The sequence below is a fragment of the Merops nubicus genome, unplaced genomic scaffold (genome assembly GCF_000691845.1).
Source record: "Merops nubicus isolate BGI_N331 unplaced genomic scaffold, ASM69184v1 scaffold1997, whole genome shotgun sequence".
NCBI lineage: Eukaryota > Metazoa > Chordata > Aves > Coraciiformes > Meropidae > Merops > Merops nubicus.
Genome location: NW_008622103.1, coordinates 14,923 through 28,990, shown reverse-complemented (window position 1 = coordinate 28,990; position 14,068 = coordinate 14,923). Strand labels below are relative to the sequence as shown.

Here is a 14,068-nt window from a genome sequence, read left to right as displayed (position 1 = left end):
CTGCTGCTAATTCCTTATTTGATGTAATAAGCCTCTTTGTAACATTCCATTTATTTGCTGTGGAAATACTTTTGAAGCAACAACAACAAAAAAATAGATTAGCATCACTTTATGGTCCAAATTTAGCCTCTGGGTAATTATATGTATCTCAGTTACTTCAAGAGAAGAAAATGCAGATGGGGCAAGAATCCTCCTGGGTAAAAAAAATCTTGTCATGCTCTTAGGCCAATAGATTTAAACTTAAAGGTGATTTAACTGTGAGCAAATTGTCTAATATTTTCTCAAAATAACTGTACAGTTTCCTAAGTTTTAATTTTTAGCAGGTGAATATATTTTTTAAACTAGACATTCTTGGTATTTTCTGTCCCTGGTGCAGTGTGTTTTCATTGATGTTCCATGAGATGTTATGATTTAAAAAACCACATATTTCTGGACTTTGCTAATGCACAGGAGCAGAAGTAGGCTCTGGTGGTGGAGGTGTTAAAGACACCAGCCTCAAGAGGACACCTTGTGTTCTTGAAGGATTTATACAATGAGCAAATCTCTGGGTAGAGGGGTGAAACTTTAAATTCTCTAGAAAGGTAAGAAATGAATTCACAAGCAGCGATGCAGGTACAAAAGAATCAATGCTGTAAAACTTATGCAAAGACCCAATCTGCAGATCCAGATGTGGCCACCCAACAGCTGGGAGTGACCCAGACATCTGCACTGCAGCTGGCGGTGCAGCTCCTGGGGAGAGCTCTCCTTGTAACCTGCTTCAGGAGATTTGTGCTCGTAATTACTGCAGCAGTTCCTGCAAGAAGAGTTGTGCCTACTGGAGCTGGCTGAATAAGGGATTTTCTACATTTGGGACTCAGAACAAAACAATTAACAAGTGAGGTAGGGAAAACGGAATAAAAATAGCAAATGGAGGCATTAATTTTTTATTACCAACTGAAAAATAGCATTTCAGGTCAGAATTAAATATTTTTGCAATGTGTTTTTTAACTCTTTTTAAATTGTGGGTTGTTTGGGGTAATTTTCTTTTTTTTTAAAGAAAAAGTTGTCTAGTGAATAGTTTTCTCAGCTGAAACTACTCACTCAGTTTGACCTCACCTCGCAGATAGTTTCTAATCTGCTGGAGCTCATTTTTTTATCAGTTTTAATGTTTATCACAAATGTTTCAGCCAGCCCTAATTCTTAATTTTCAAGTGAACATCTTAGGCCACAGCCCTTTGCAGCAAGTCACTGCTATTCATCATCTGCCTTTCATGCAGTTCAGAGGGTCTGAATTCCCTCTGGCACAAAATAGTTAATCATGCTCAAAGCTCTCAAATCTGCTCACTTCCAGGAATTTTCCACTTTAATAACAAGACCAAGTGTGAGCACCATGAGGTTTCCTATGCACCTTTTCTCCTAGGAAGTGAGTTATCGTGGGTTTGCCTTGCTAACACTGCCAGCTTCTCTTTACAAAAGTGTTTATTTGGAACTCCTCTGTTGTGGCTGTTTGGAGTCACTCAGTATTTTAGCTTTTGATTCATTCCTCAGAAAGTGGCAGAGTTGCTTTTTCTTGACATTACCAATGTAAAGTGCCTCCTTGGAGATGAATTTGATTTCTGCAGTACTGTTTGTTTGCCTTGCTTCACGCTGACACTTGTAAAATGGTCTGTAACAAACTAACCCAGTCAGGGGATATACATAATCCCTCTCTCTCTGTTCTTTGGGTGGCCTGTGGCTGCTGCAGTACCAGAGGAGACTTCTTTGAGTTGCCCATGTGAGTGTTGAGCTTGCCATCAGCTCCCTGCCCAAGTTTCCTTTGTTAAAACCAACAGCTTTTTGCATTTTGGATTGAGATTTGCTGTGATGGTCACAGATTATTTGGACTGGCAACCAAAATTGGTTTAAGTGTTTTAATTGTCCCTGGCTTGATGTTTTAGCTTTACAGTTGTGTTAGTACATCTAAGAAGACGTGGTGCTGTTTGTTTTTTTTAATTAGACAAATTAGGAAAGATGGTGCCTCTATTTTAACCTTTGCTGACCTTAACCCTTCCTTGGATCCAGCATCTGCTTCTCAGCATAGGCAAATTTCTCAGAAGAGGATTCTTAGAGCAGAGAAGCACTGGGAGAGATCAGTGGGGATTTAGAGGGTTGTAGGAGGTCTGGGGAGTGGGGCTGTGCTCCTGATGTCCTCTCTCAGCCTCCCTCTGTGGGTTTTTCCCTGGCTCCACAGACCTTCTTCCCACTTAAAGCATTGCTTCCTCTACCCATCCCAAGGCCACCACATGTGCATAGTTAGAACTGGTTTATCCCTATGGCAAACCATGCTCAACCATATTGCCTTCAAAAATGCATCTTTAAAGGCTCATTGCTGTGAGTATGTTTGTTCATAGGCACAAAATCACATTCCTGTAGAGAGAAGAGATTTTCCAACCACCCAGACACCATAATGGTTACAGGTAGCAAGCTGTCTGTTCAGCTCAGATTGGTTTTCGTGGTGCCATTTTATTCAAGTCATTCATGGGTTGACCTTGAACTGTGAATTAGGATCTCTTCAGCTGTCTAAAGTCAGCTTTTTGTTCAGTGTTATTACCTTAGGAGAAGAAATTGTCTTCTCACAATGCTGTACAGACAACAGAAGGACAATCACTAATGTTTTAGAGCATTTTTTTCTTTATTACAACGGGTCCTAACATCCATCTGTTTCTTCTGGCATGCTTTAGATTTTTAACCAGTTTTCAGTACATTTTCCCCTCTGGATTTCTAGTGCTCAAAAATATCCCATTTTTATTGTTCCAAAAATATATTCTTGAATTAGATGTATAGTAAATTCCCTTCTCTAAAACAGATTGTTCTTTGTTTCCTACTGCAGTTGTTGGATATTTCGGTCTTGGGAGTAGGGATAAGAGCTTTGAGAGTTAATGCTCCAAAGCTCATGTGGTGTAACTATCTTAACCCAGCCATGCCCTTTTTTTTAAATCATTTAAACTTGCATGATCATATTTTGTGTGAAGAGCCAGCATTTGGCTCCAAGGTTTGATGTTAATGAAACAGAGGAGGCTCCATTTTAGAGCTTGAGGTGTGAGCTTACTCATATTGAAAAGGGGGCTGAAATCTGAATTTTTCTCTAGCACTACTTGGCTTTAGCTTTAGAAAAGAATAAGGAATTTGTAATTCCTAGGGAAAATGCAGGTGTCTGCATTGTGATGATGTGGTCTATTGAAGGATTGAATGAAGGATTGATGACTTGGGTATGTCATTATCCACACTGCTTCTACCCAGTCGTAGGACCAGCTACTCATTCCTTTGTTTCTTTTAACAAAATACAGAATTCATGGGCCAAGAGGATTCTGCTTTATTTGGGTGTTTTAAAGAAATATGTTCTGTATATGATAGGCAAGATTTTAACTTTATGCAGGCATAATGAATTGTCGAAATCTACATTTTGAATATGATTCTCTTTCCTCAGGAGACCTAACCTGGGCAGCCCGTTCTTTCTTGGGGAGTTTGTAACTATCCCAAGCATAAATCAAAATTGGAATAAATCAGTCCCTCAGTCAGCTGCAACAGAAAAGACTGCATTATTTGAGCTGTGAGTCAAGAGTGGATTCACATGGGCTAAAAAATGAGAAAATAAATTGGTCAGGTTTAGAGCTTTAAACAAAGGGACAGCTTGATTATGTTTTTCACTATCCACAGATGCTTGAGCAAGCAGAAAATCTGCTGATTAGTTTTCCTAAAAATCCTCCCTGCAATCTCGACTGGGTTGAGCTTTAGAGTTCATATTGAAGCTGTTTCTGAACAACAAAACCAAGCCTGGGATAAGCACAATTTGGGGGGCTAGTTGAAAGGCTGCTTAGAGCCAATTTAAAATCGGAATAATTTTAGTTGAAAATCTGATTTTCCAGCTGGATACATGACTGCAGATGTGTTACAGGAACTGCTGGTTGGTTCACGTGCCAGACTGCTCTGTATTTCTTGTGGAAGTAGTAAGGAATTTCTTGTGGAAGTTCTTCCAGGAAGAACTGCTGAGCAAAAGCACCTCTCCTCCAGGACCTGGGACCATTGTAGCCATCCTTGACCTAGTGGTCCAGTCCAGGGAACAGACTGAGGCAGCAGAAACAACCTTCCCAGGAAGGCACCATCAGAAAGTACTTAGATCTTCAACTGATACCTATCAGTTTTTAAACTTTCACCAAAAGCAAGCACTTCCTACCAAAACTGTCTAACTAGTTCTCCTCTAAACTCAGAGGATGGTACTTCACCCATTTTCCCAGGGAAGAACAGGGGTCTCTGCCCACTTTGGTCTTCTCTGGTCATTGCCCCAGGCTTCTCTCAAGCTGCAGAAGCACCCTCAGCCAGGGGCTGGATGTTTGAAGTCGACAGGGAACTGGAGAGTCATTACATGGTAACTGAATAGTGGCAAACACTCCTTGTGGGTTTATTGCCTTAATTTCTCAAGAAAAGGAGTTAAAAGGCATATTACCATGACTGATACCAGCAGGCTTGTCACACAGGAAAGGCAGCTTAGAGGAGGAGATAATGTATCCTACAAATTAGCCAACATATTAATGGAGTCTAATGCAGGAATTTTAATGGTGTAAAACTCTTACATTTGCTTCTTTGTGTAGGGATTTTCAATTTAATATGCCTTCAGTTTATTCTCTCATTGATAAAACTGTGTTTAATCCCATTTTATAAATCTTGTTAGGAGAAAGATCGTTCTCTGTAGGCTCTGAAGTCTGCCTGGCAATATCTGGGCTGATATTTTGGAGGAAGTGAACCTCCAGACTTACAGACACATTGTGCTCATTGCACAAGGAAAGCAGGTAGTTCATTCCTGCCCTCTGCTAACAAGTAACTGGCAGAAGCAAATGCAAGATTTTCTTCTCCATTTTTCTCTTCCAATTTTCTGTGTTTGGCATGGCAGCACAAAGAGCCCCTGGTAGCCTATACTTCATCAATATTGCTTTGCTATTAGCATTATTATTGGGCAAGGCAAGCTAAATTAAGCAACAGTAAAACTCTTTCCTCCCACTGAATTTGCCTCGTGTCGAATTATGTAGGTGATGTAAATCAGCAGAGTTCTGCTGGCTTCAGCCCTGCTCATTTATGCCAAGTAAAGAGCAACGTGACAAGTAGTTCTCTGTAGCAGCTGGCTTCTCACATGCCCAGCTCAGATTTACTCCTCTCTTAGGTCAATCTCTAGGGTGATATGAACCCAGTTGCAACTGAGTAAAAAGATTTGCATCTGCAGAATAAATTCAGGAGTTGCTCCAGAGGTTATGGCCTGCTGTGCTCAGAAGTGATTTTACACCAGGGTGACTGAAGTCATTAGGAAGAGCTGTGAGCATGGCTGGGCTCAGAGATGTTTTGGTGATGTTTTGGACACCTCACCATACTGCTGTGTGTCCTGTTGTGACCACGCTGTGACCCATTTGCCCATCAGTCCTGCTTCTGAGTCACACACACCAGAAGTCACTATTCAAGCACTGGAGAGCTGCTGGGGTCTGCCTCTTGTATGTGCAAACACACAGAGCTAACAAGCCTGGCAGGTATACAGGGCATCATTTCCAGCAAGCCCTGTGCTGTAGCCAGCCATTATACTTCCAGATGACCCTACACTAAGCTCAGAAATATTTCTGTCCAAAAGATGGGTGAGAAAACCAAAAGATGGGCGAGAAAACCCACAACTCCTAGCAGGGGACAGCCCAGGCAGCCAGGAGTGCCTTGCTTCAAAGGTGCTTCCAGACAAAAGGGCTGGAAGAATCTCCTCCTCAGCCCCACAACTAGTTGGCCATGGTCCTGAGAGCCCTCTGGGCACGGCCACACTGCAGAGCAGGGTGAGGATCACTGTGTGGGCTCTTCATCTGAGTGCTTTGTGTTGCAGGGGAGGTGGACAGCCAGTTTTTCTATTTATTGCTCCTGTAGGACACTGCCACGTGGAGCAGAAGCTTCCCACTCTGAGTTCTCTGTGTGCTGGGCAAGCTCCAAAGAGTAGCATCCATCAGAGCAAATGCTGCTGCTCTTTTCTCTGCCCCCCTGAAGAGATGACACCCCCCACCAGCCAGAGTTTAGCTCTACAGCAATCGATTTTGCCTGATTGTCCCTCCTGCCTCCAAACTCCTACTACCCACCATGGCATGCCCAGCTCAGAGCAAATTAGAGAAAAAAACAAACAAAATACACCACCCTACAACATCCTTACAAAATGCTGCTCAGCTCTATGTAGCTCTAGCACAAGGAGTTTGGTGTATTTTGATCATGCAGGGAATTCATTCAGGAAATTGGTTGGCTGTCAAATTTATCTCTGTAAATGTGAGCAAACTGTTTTATTTTTCACTGACAGTCTCATTTGGATATTGTTTTGCCAGTGAAATCCTAGCAAGGCTTTCTTTATGTCACCATAAATCTCTAGAAGGGTTTTCTTTGTAGTAAAAGAAAAAAAGTGTGTTTGCAAAATCACTGTTAAGAGTATTGCAAAAACATACAACGTATAAACCAGGTGATACCTTGCAAAGCACAAATTACAGAAAACAAACTGGGCCCAATAAAGGTCAAGCATGTTCACAGAAGAGATTTTAGATACAGAAAATGCTGTTCATGTTGTTACTTTTTAAGGCCCATCTTCCCTGTTCCTTGGTTACACACCTATGCCCCTACAGCTCCGTGGAGCAGCCAGAGTGGCCTTTTCCATCAACAGCAGCACCACAGACACATCCCACTCGGTTCTTACCAGTTCCCCCAAGCAGATCTGCTCTCTGCTGTTGCACCAGGCTCCTTCCTCACCTCCCTTTTCTCCTGTTGATTCTGATCATGCTGCTAATGAGACTCTTGGTTCCTGACCTCTGGCCTCTTGACAGCCTCCCCCAGCCCCTGGGATGTTAAATAAGGCACAGCAGCAAGCCCGCCTTCAAACTGTTGAAATCAACCTCAGCAAGATAGGGGGGCATCATTGATATTTTCTATATTCTGGGCAGCCCAGGAGGAAAGGTGGAGAGGGGAGGTGTCACTGGTGTTTGCCAGGCATGCTGGAGATGGTACACTGAAATTGGGTGTGAAAAAACCTGAACCCTTGCAGCAATGGTAACAGAGCAATAGCTGCTTACATTTCTTGATTTACAGGGTCTGTAACTAGTACCAAGATTTTCAAAGGTGGTGATGTTAACAGCTGTTCAACATCTGGCAAACCTGGAAGTTCAGAGGCAAGAAAAAGCAATTAAAATGATGCTGTTCTGAGGAGCTGGTGGAGTTGTTTCTAAAATCCAAAGGTAGTCTGGGGTCAGAAGTCACTGTAGCAACAAGAGAAGAAATTAAAAGAGCAGGAGACCAAGAACAGGGAGAACTGTGAGAGTGGAGGGCTGGGAAGGGGGCTGGGTTGGTTTGAGGATGTCATCAATGAGAGGTTCACAGCAAGGGAGCAGGAGCAGGCTCAGTCAGCCCAAAAGGAAGATGGAAAGGGGGATGTAACAGCAGTTCATGGAGGTAAAGGCTGGTACTGGAGGCCAGGATCCTCCACAGCTTCCAGTCATTTCTGTCTCCATCCTCCAGCTGGGCTTCACTGCTTGCACTGTAAGGGCTAGTCATGGTTTTGTTCCTCTGCAAGGGCACCCTGTCTTTTCCTGCTGCCCAGGTCTTGCTCGTGATTCATTCTTGGGTTTGTAAGAGTCCAGAAGCTATGGACAGCCCGTGAATGCAGATAGCTTCAGATCTCCAGGCTGAGTCTGTCAGCTTTTTGCCATGGCTCTTTGTGCCATTAGTGCATCACTTGAAAGCAGTGGTCATCATCAAGGCAGGAGCTCTCTGCAGCCTGAAAAGGGTGGATTGTGAGAACTGTTAAAATAATGTCACTCTTGATGGGGGACGTAGGTGTTCCTGACTGGCTTTCACTAGGGGCCCTGCCAGGCAGCATGGGGAAGAATCCCACAGTCTACAGGTCCCTGAGCAGCACAGGAGCAGAGGGTTCATGTAATACCAAGGGCATACTTGGAGGAAATCTGTCCTTTTGTGTGGAAGCAATGACACAGTGAAGTGAAAGCTTTGTTTAAATGCATCTGCTTCATGGCAGGTGCCCCAGTGAACACAGGGAAGACTTGGTCTTTTTTTGTAAATCACCTCTGTAGATAAAAGTTCTGCCTTTTGTTAGAAATGCTCCAGTGTGAACTGTCCTTGATAGAGCTGTTGGCTGAGCCCTTCAATCCCTGTTTTCTTGGAAAGGGGAGGATATTTTTCAGGAGCATTCTCTTCAGACTAATTTCTCATTTTAGGTGTCGTGTGATGTTTGTTTGTGTAGAAGCAGCTGCATGCTGGATGGCTGGAGTCCATCCTTCACAAACCTCTGGTGCATCCTCTTGAAGAGCATCACGGTGGAGTGCATTAAGAACATTGTGTGACTCAATTCCTGGAGACACACGTGGTGGGCTGAGAGTGGCAGCTTTTTCTCTTTGATTCTCATGCACTGCAAGAAATAAGTCACAGTTCTAAGGTGAAGTCCCCCATTAGCAACAGCTGCTGTGTCTTAAAGATGGTAACAGCAAGCACTTGAGTAGCACTTTCTGTCTCCAGAGTCCTTTGCAGCCATTCATTGTTTCTGAATTACTTCTGAATTCTTTATGTCAGAGTTGGGTGCATTAAGAAGAGTGTGAGCAGCAGGTCGAGGGAGGTTCTGCTCTCTCTCTTCTCCTCTGCCCTAGTGAGGCTGCATCTGGATTGCTGTGTCCAGTTCTGGGCTCCCCAATTCAAGACAGATGAGGAGCCAGCTGTTAGCTGGAGAAGAGAAGACTCAGAGGGGATCTGATCAATGCTGAGCAAGAGCTAAAGGGCCCCAGGGGTCAAGAAGATGGAGCCAGACTCTTGTCAGTGGTGCCCAGCAACAGGACAAGGGGCAATGGACACAAAGTGGAGCCCAGGAGGTTCCATCTGAACAGGAGGAAAAATAACTTCCCTGTGAGGGTGGCAGAGCCTGGAGCAGGCTGCCCAAAGAAGTTTTGGAGCATCCTCTGGAGAGATTCCAAACCTGCCTGGACATGGGGATCCTGGGCACCCTGCTGTGGGTGACTCTGCTTTGGCAGCAGGGCTGGACGAGGTGTTCTCCAGAAGTCCTTTCCAACCCTCACCACTCCATGATTCTGTGAATAAAGGGTGAGTTCCTTTCATCAGTTCTCTAATGAGATAAACGTTCAGTCTGCCATGGCAAAGAGACAAAGCAAATGGCTCCAAGTGCTCCACTGGAGTAGAGCCACGTTCTGCTGTTTTGATTTTGGGGTACACAGTGGCCCCAGAGGACGTACGGCCGGCAGCACTTCTGCTGGTGGAAATCTTCAGGCTGTTTGAAATCAGGTGCCTGTGGCACTTCTGCCTTCCTACAGCTGGTGTAGGAGGTGGGCTCTTCCCCACCTCCTGGAGTGTCCCTCAGCCCCGTGCAGCGTGCGTGGTGCTGGGGGTGGGTGCACACGTGGGCTCCTGGCTCTGGAGTTGGAGGAGGCTGGGGAGGGGCGAGTGTCTGTGAGCAGCAGCTCAGCCCTGGGTGGTGGGGAGCTGTGCCCAGACCTCCCTCGCCCAGCCCCCTTTCATGGGCAGCCACTGCAGAAGATGAGGCCGTGCAGCTGCTCTTCAGACCACGTTCCCTGTCAGTACCCAGAACCTCACAGGGGGGCCAGTGATCCAACTGGCAGAGAGTGGGCCCCCAACTTGGGAGCATCTCTGCATGACCACATCTGAAGGAAGAGGAGGCTCTGTCCTGCCACTGGCATCATTGACAAAACTCCCATTGACTCAGGGAAGAGGATGAGGAGGCCCAGCAGTGCAGAGCTCTGATGTCATCTCCCTGGTTTACTTTGGTTTCCAAAGACCCCTTTGTGCTTCTCTCCCTTGCTTTGTATTCTGAATGTTCAGCCCGTTTCTGCACTCAGGGTCCCCATCTGTAACTGCATTGAGATTTTTGTGATCCTGGTACGTACAGGTTGACTAGCAAGTCCCACTGATCCTTCAATACAAGCTTTAATAAAATCCATGAGAGAAGGAGGAGAGAAATGAGGGTGTGGAGGAGGAGGAGGAGAGCTGCTATTGTTCTGCCAAGCCATCCCTTGTTTTTCCTGGGGACTGCCTGCGTGTCCTGCTCCAGCAAACGGGGCAGTCCGCAGCCTGGCGGGAGGGTTGCTGGGTCTGAGCTGGGAAGTCTTGTGTGAGTCAGGGAGCAGGCACGGGAGGGAGGAAGCCACGTGGGGACATCTGTGTGGCTTAGCTCTCAGCAGCTCTGCCTGGGGCAGGGCTGGCAGAGTCCTGAGAGGACAGGACAGATTGTGTCCCTGGTGAGCGGGGAGCATGGTCGGTGTCACGCCCGGGCCGGGCGTCCCCACTACTTAATGGAGCAGTGCCCAGACCTCCTGCTCTGCCTCACACACCCCAAAACAGCTCGTCCAGACGGAGCACTGAGGAGAATGTGATATGGTCCAAAAACTGATCCTGGACTTTTTTCGCAGACGACTGAGCCAGAGGCCGACCGCGGAAGAGTTGGAGCAGAGGAACATCCTGAAACGTAAGTGCTGCTGCTGCTGACACTCAGCCTGAAGCCACTGAGTTTGGGCTGCTGTAGACCTGTGTTGGGTGGTCTTTAGAAAAATTCAGCTGTTCTGTAAGCGCATCAGAAATGCAAACAAGTGTGCAAGTCTGCAGCAACGACTAGAGATGCAGAAACTATTCACATTCTTTAAAATCGGAGTCAGTAAATTGAAAGGACTGAACAATCTGTGTGGAAAAAAGCCCCAGACCTTGAACCTCCTGTTCCAAACAGAGGGTTGCTCGTTCTGGAAAGCCTTTATGCAGCTCCTGCACAGATGAGCATCCTGTTATAAGTCAGTAAAGACGTTAGGGCATGACTTGATTAGTTTTCATAAAAATAGTCACTGCAATCTAGACTAGGTGGAGCCTTTATTAAATTAAAAAAAGAAACCAATGTGAGTCAGGGTTATTTCCCTAAAATATTCTCCTGAAACTTCCTTTAAATCAGCCAAAAACTTGCTGGTAGGTCCTCAGAGTGTGAAATGATATTTTAAAGGGACCAAATACCATTTAGAGACCCTGATCTGAGTTAAGTTAGTAGATATATTGCCACCAGCTTCAAGGGAAGCGTGACTGAGTGTAGCACAAACCTTGTAATCTCATGAATGAATAGGAAAAAAATGAGTTTCTTTACTCACATCAAAGTGATTTGAGTATTAAAAAAATAGAGTTGTTTATCTAATTGTTACTTCGGAAACAGGAAGCAAAAGAAACCACTTCTTCCCTTTTTAAGTTAGCAAATGCATAATTCCAGGGAAATTAAAAAAAGATACTACAGGGAAAAAGCATTCTAGATGTTCCCTTATACATAATGTCTCCTTAGGTAGAGCCATAATTTGCCTTGTCTTGTAAAATAACCTCATTGTTCTGAATCATAAAAATGTGGTAGCAGATTAATTCTCTGAAAATTGGCAGAATTGATGGATGAAATACTTTAAAATCAAATTCCTAGCAAGTTAATGGCAGCATTGACACTCAGCAGGGCTCTTCAGCTGTTTGTGTTACTACACGTGGCAAAGACAAAGAGAGAGACCCCCGTGAGTGCAGCCTGGAGAGCAGAGCAGCCAGAAAAGCCATTTCTTTGGGGCCAGCCCCTCTCGAGAGCTGTGCTCCTGCCACCTCCTCCCTGCTCCTGTGCCTGGCTGCTGTGGGACGTCAGGGGCAGAATCTGGAGCAATAGGTGGCACATCCAGATGTGATTGTCTCTCAGGGTGGGCAGCAGAACAGCTGGAGGAGGGGGAACCTGTGACGTGACTGGTGCCAGGCTGAGGCAGGAGGGGCAGGGGCCAGTTCTGCTGGGCAGCTCCTGTTGTCCCGGGGGGTCTGTGAACCAACACGTGTCCTGGCACTGGAGCGTGACCAGTGGGCACCACCCTGGCACTGGGACTGGTGCCAGGCTGAGGCAGGAGGGGCAGGGGCCAGTTCTGCTGGGCAGCTCCTGTTGTCCCGGGGGGTCTGTGAACCAACACGTGTCCTGGCACTGGAGTGTGACCAGTGGGCACCAGCCTGGCACTGGGGAGGGTGGCTGGGGGGCTCGGGCAGCTGCTTGGGCAGCAGTGTTTGAACCAGCATGAGCAGAGAGGCAGCACCTCCAACCCTGGGTGCCTTGCAGAGACTCCTAAAGGTCAGGTTGCCAAGCAGAGCAGACCTGAAGGTGCCTCACATTTCAGAGGAACTATCCCCTGAATCACATTAGTTTCTTTTTGAATTGAATGAAGGCTCTTTATTTATGTGCTTGAAAATATTACCCTGAATCCAGAACTATATTTCTTAAATGGAATTTTTGTTGCTTGATTCCTAAGCATAGATCTGCCCCAAAACGTGTGTCTTGGCAGACAAACAACTTCATAATTAGGGGAAAAAGCAATGTGGTATTTCCAAAGCATCCCAACTTCTGGTGAAGCGTAGTGGGAAAGGAGCAAAAAATTAAAATAGTTACATAAATAAAACAAAGAAAGCATAAAAATGCTCCACCTTTAAACAAGTAAATATAAACAGTGTCTGGTTTGCACATTGCCCTGTGTCCTCTCCCTAGACTTCTGAGAAGGAAAATTATAGTAAATATCATGGAGCCTGGAGAAGAAGAGCTGTAGGAGGCAATAATGAGAAGAGTGTAAATTCTCTGCAAAATCAGGTCAAGCAGTTTGCACAAGCCCAGTCCAGAGCACACCTACACACACAAAGAAAACCCAGCACACTTCCAGGCAGACTAGAAAGGATTTCCTCTGCAGTTAAAGCTGAAATCTCCAGGATGCAAATGTCACGTCTGGTCCCGTGATGTTCCAGCCACAGAGAATGGGCACACCGGTGCTTGAAGGGTCCTCCACTGGATTACATCCAGTTCACTGGCTCTTCCTTAAGTCAAAGGCATGTAGTGAGAGGAATCCAGGCTAAGAACACTTTTTGTAGTTAATAATTGCTGGCCAAGGGGTGCCTCAGCCCCCCTCACTCTCCACCCCCATGCCACTTCTCAGGTGGACACACACAGTTCAGTTGTCCTGGTGCATTCAGGGCTGCACAAATTCCTCACAAAAAAAAAAAAAAAGATGGTTAGGGACATTTCAAAGTGGGGTAGAAATGAGGCTTGAATGTCACACCCACACCCATCCATCCCCCCACCCTCACACACGGAGGTCTGGAGAAACAGAGCATCTCCTGAACACATCAGGTAAAGTAAAGCAGCAGTTCTGTGGCTTCACAGGAGTGGCATGGCTTCACTTCAAAGAAATGGCTAAAACAAAGTCTGGTCTCAGAGGATGTATTCCCAGCTCCCAGCTTCTACCTGACCAAGGTCTTCAGCCTGCCTGGCTGCCTCTGAAGGTGGGTGGCTGGGCTGAGAGGTGAGGAGGAAAGGAAGATGTCATATGCCACTTACAGAAATGAATGGCCACAACTTCAGTTTTATCCATCTGACTCCCCAGCTGCTTGCAGTTCTGCCCTGGCTCTGTGTGGGCTCTGTTCAGTGCTGCATCTCTCTGGGTTAGTCTCACAAGGATTTATTAGTGGCTCTGTTTCTGAAAGTGGGGATTTGCAGGAGCAGCTCCTACAAATTCAGGACACAAAAGGAAGAATGGAGTTGCTAGAGGAGCAATTGTTGGAAGAGAATCCAGCCCAGTAGGGACAGGAACCACTGAAAGAGGAAAAATATATTTATCAGTGTAGGTATTCCAGTTATCATCTTAAAAGCCATTTGTGACTCCCTGATGTCTTCTGTTCTTTTTCACTCCAGTCTCAGCTTCCTTCCTCCTGAAACTGTGAGCAGTATTTTTGGTAAAACGGCACTTCAAGTTCAGAAGCATATTGTAGAACATCATAACAGTGACAGGCTCTCTGAAAGAGGAAAAATATATTTATCAGTGTAGGTATTCCAGTTATCATCTTAAAAGCCATTTGTGACTCCCTGATGTCTTCTGTTCTTTTTCACTCCAGTCTCAGCTTCCTTCCTCCTGAAACTGTGAGCAGTATTTTTGGTAAAACGGCACTTCAAGTTCAGAAGCATATTGTAGAACATCATAACAGTGACAGGCTCTTC

The 14,068-nt window shown here is 45.6% G+C and overlaps 1 protein-coding gene across 1 annotated transcript in view; it reads left to right on the top strand.

Moving 5' to 3' along the window:
* PHACTR1 (phosphatase and actin regulator 1) overlaps window positions 1-14,068 on the top strand; it is a 65,557-nt gene that overhangs the window by 38,930 nt on the left and 12,559 nt on the right. The window contains exon 8 of the mRNA XM_008944651.1: window positions 10,458-10,513. Within this exon, the coding sequence (XP_008942899.1) occupies window positions 10,458-10,513 (56 nt within the window). The remainder of the gene's footprint in view (window positions 1-10,457; window positions 10,514-14,068) is intronic.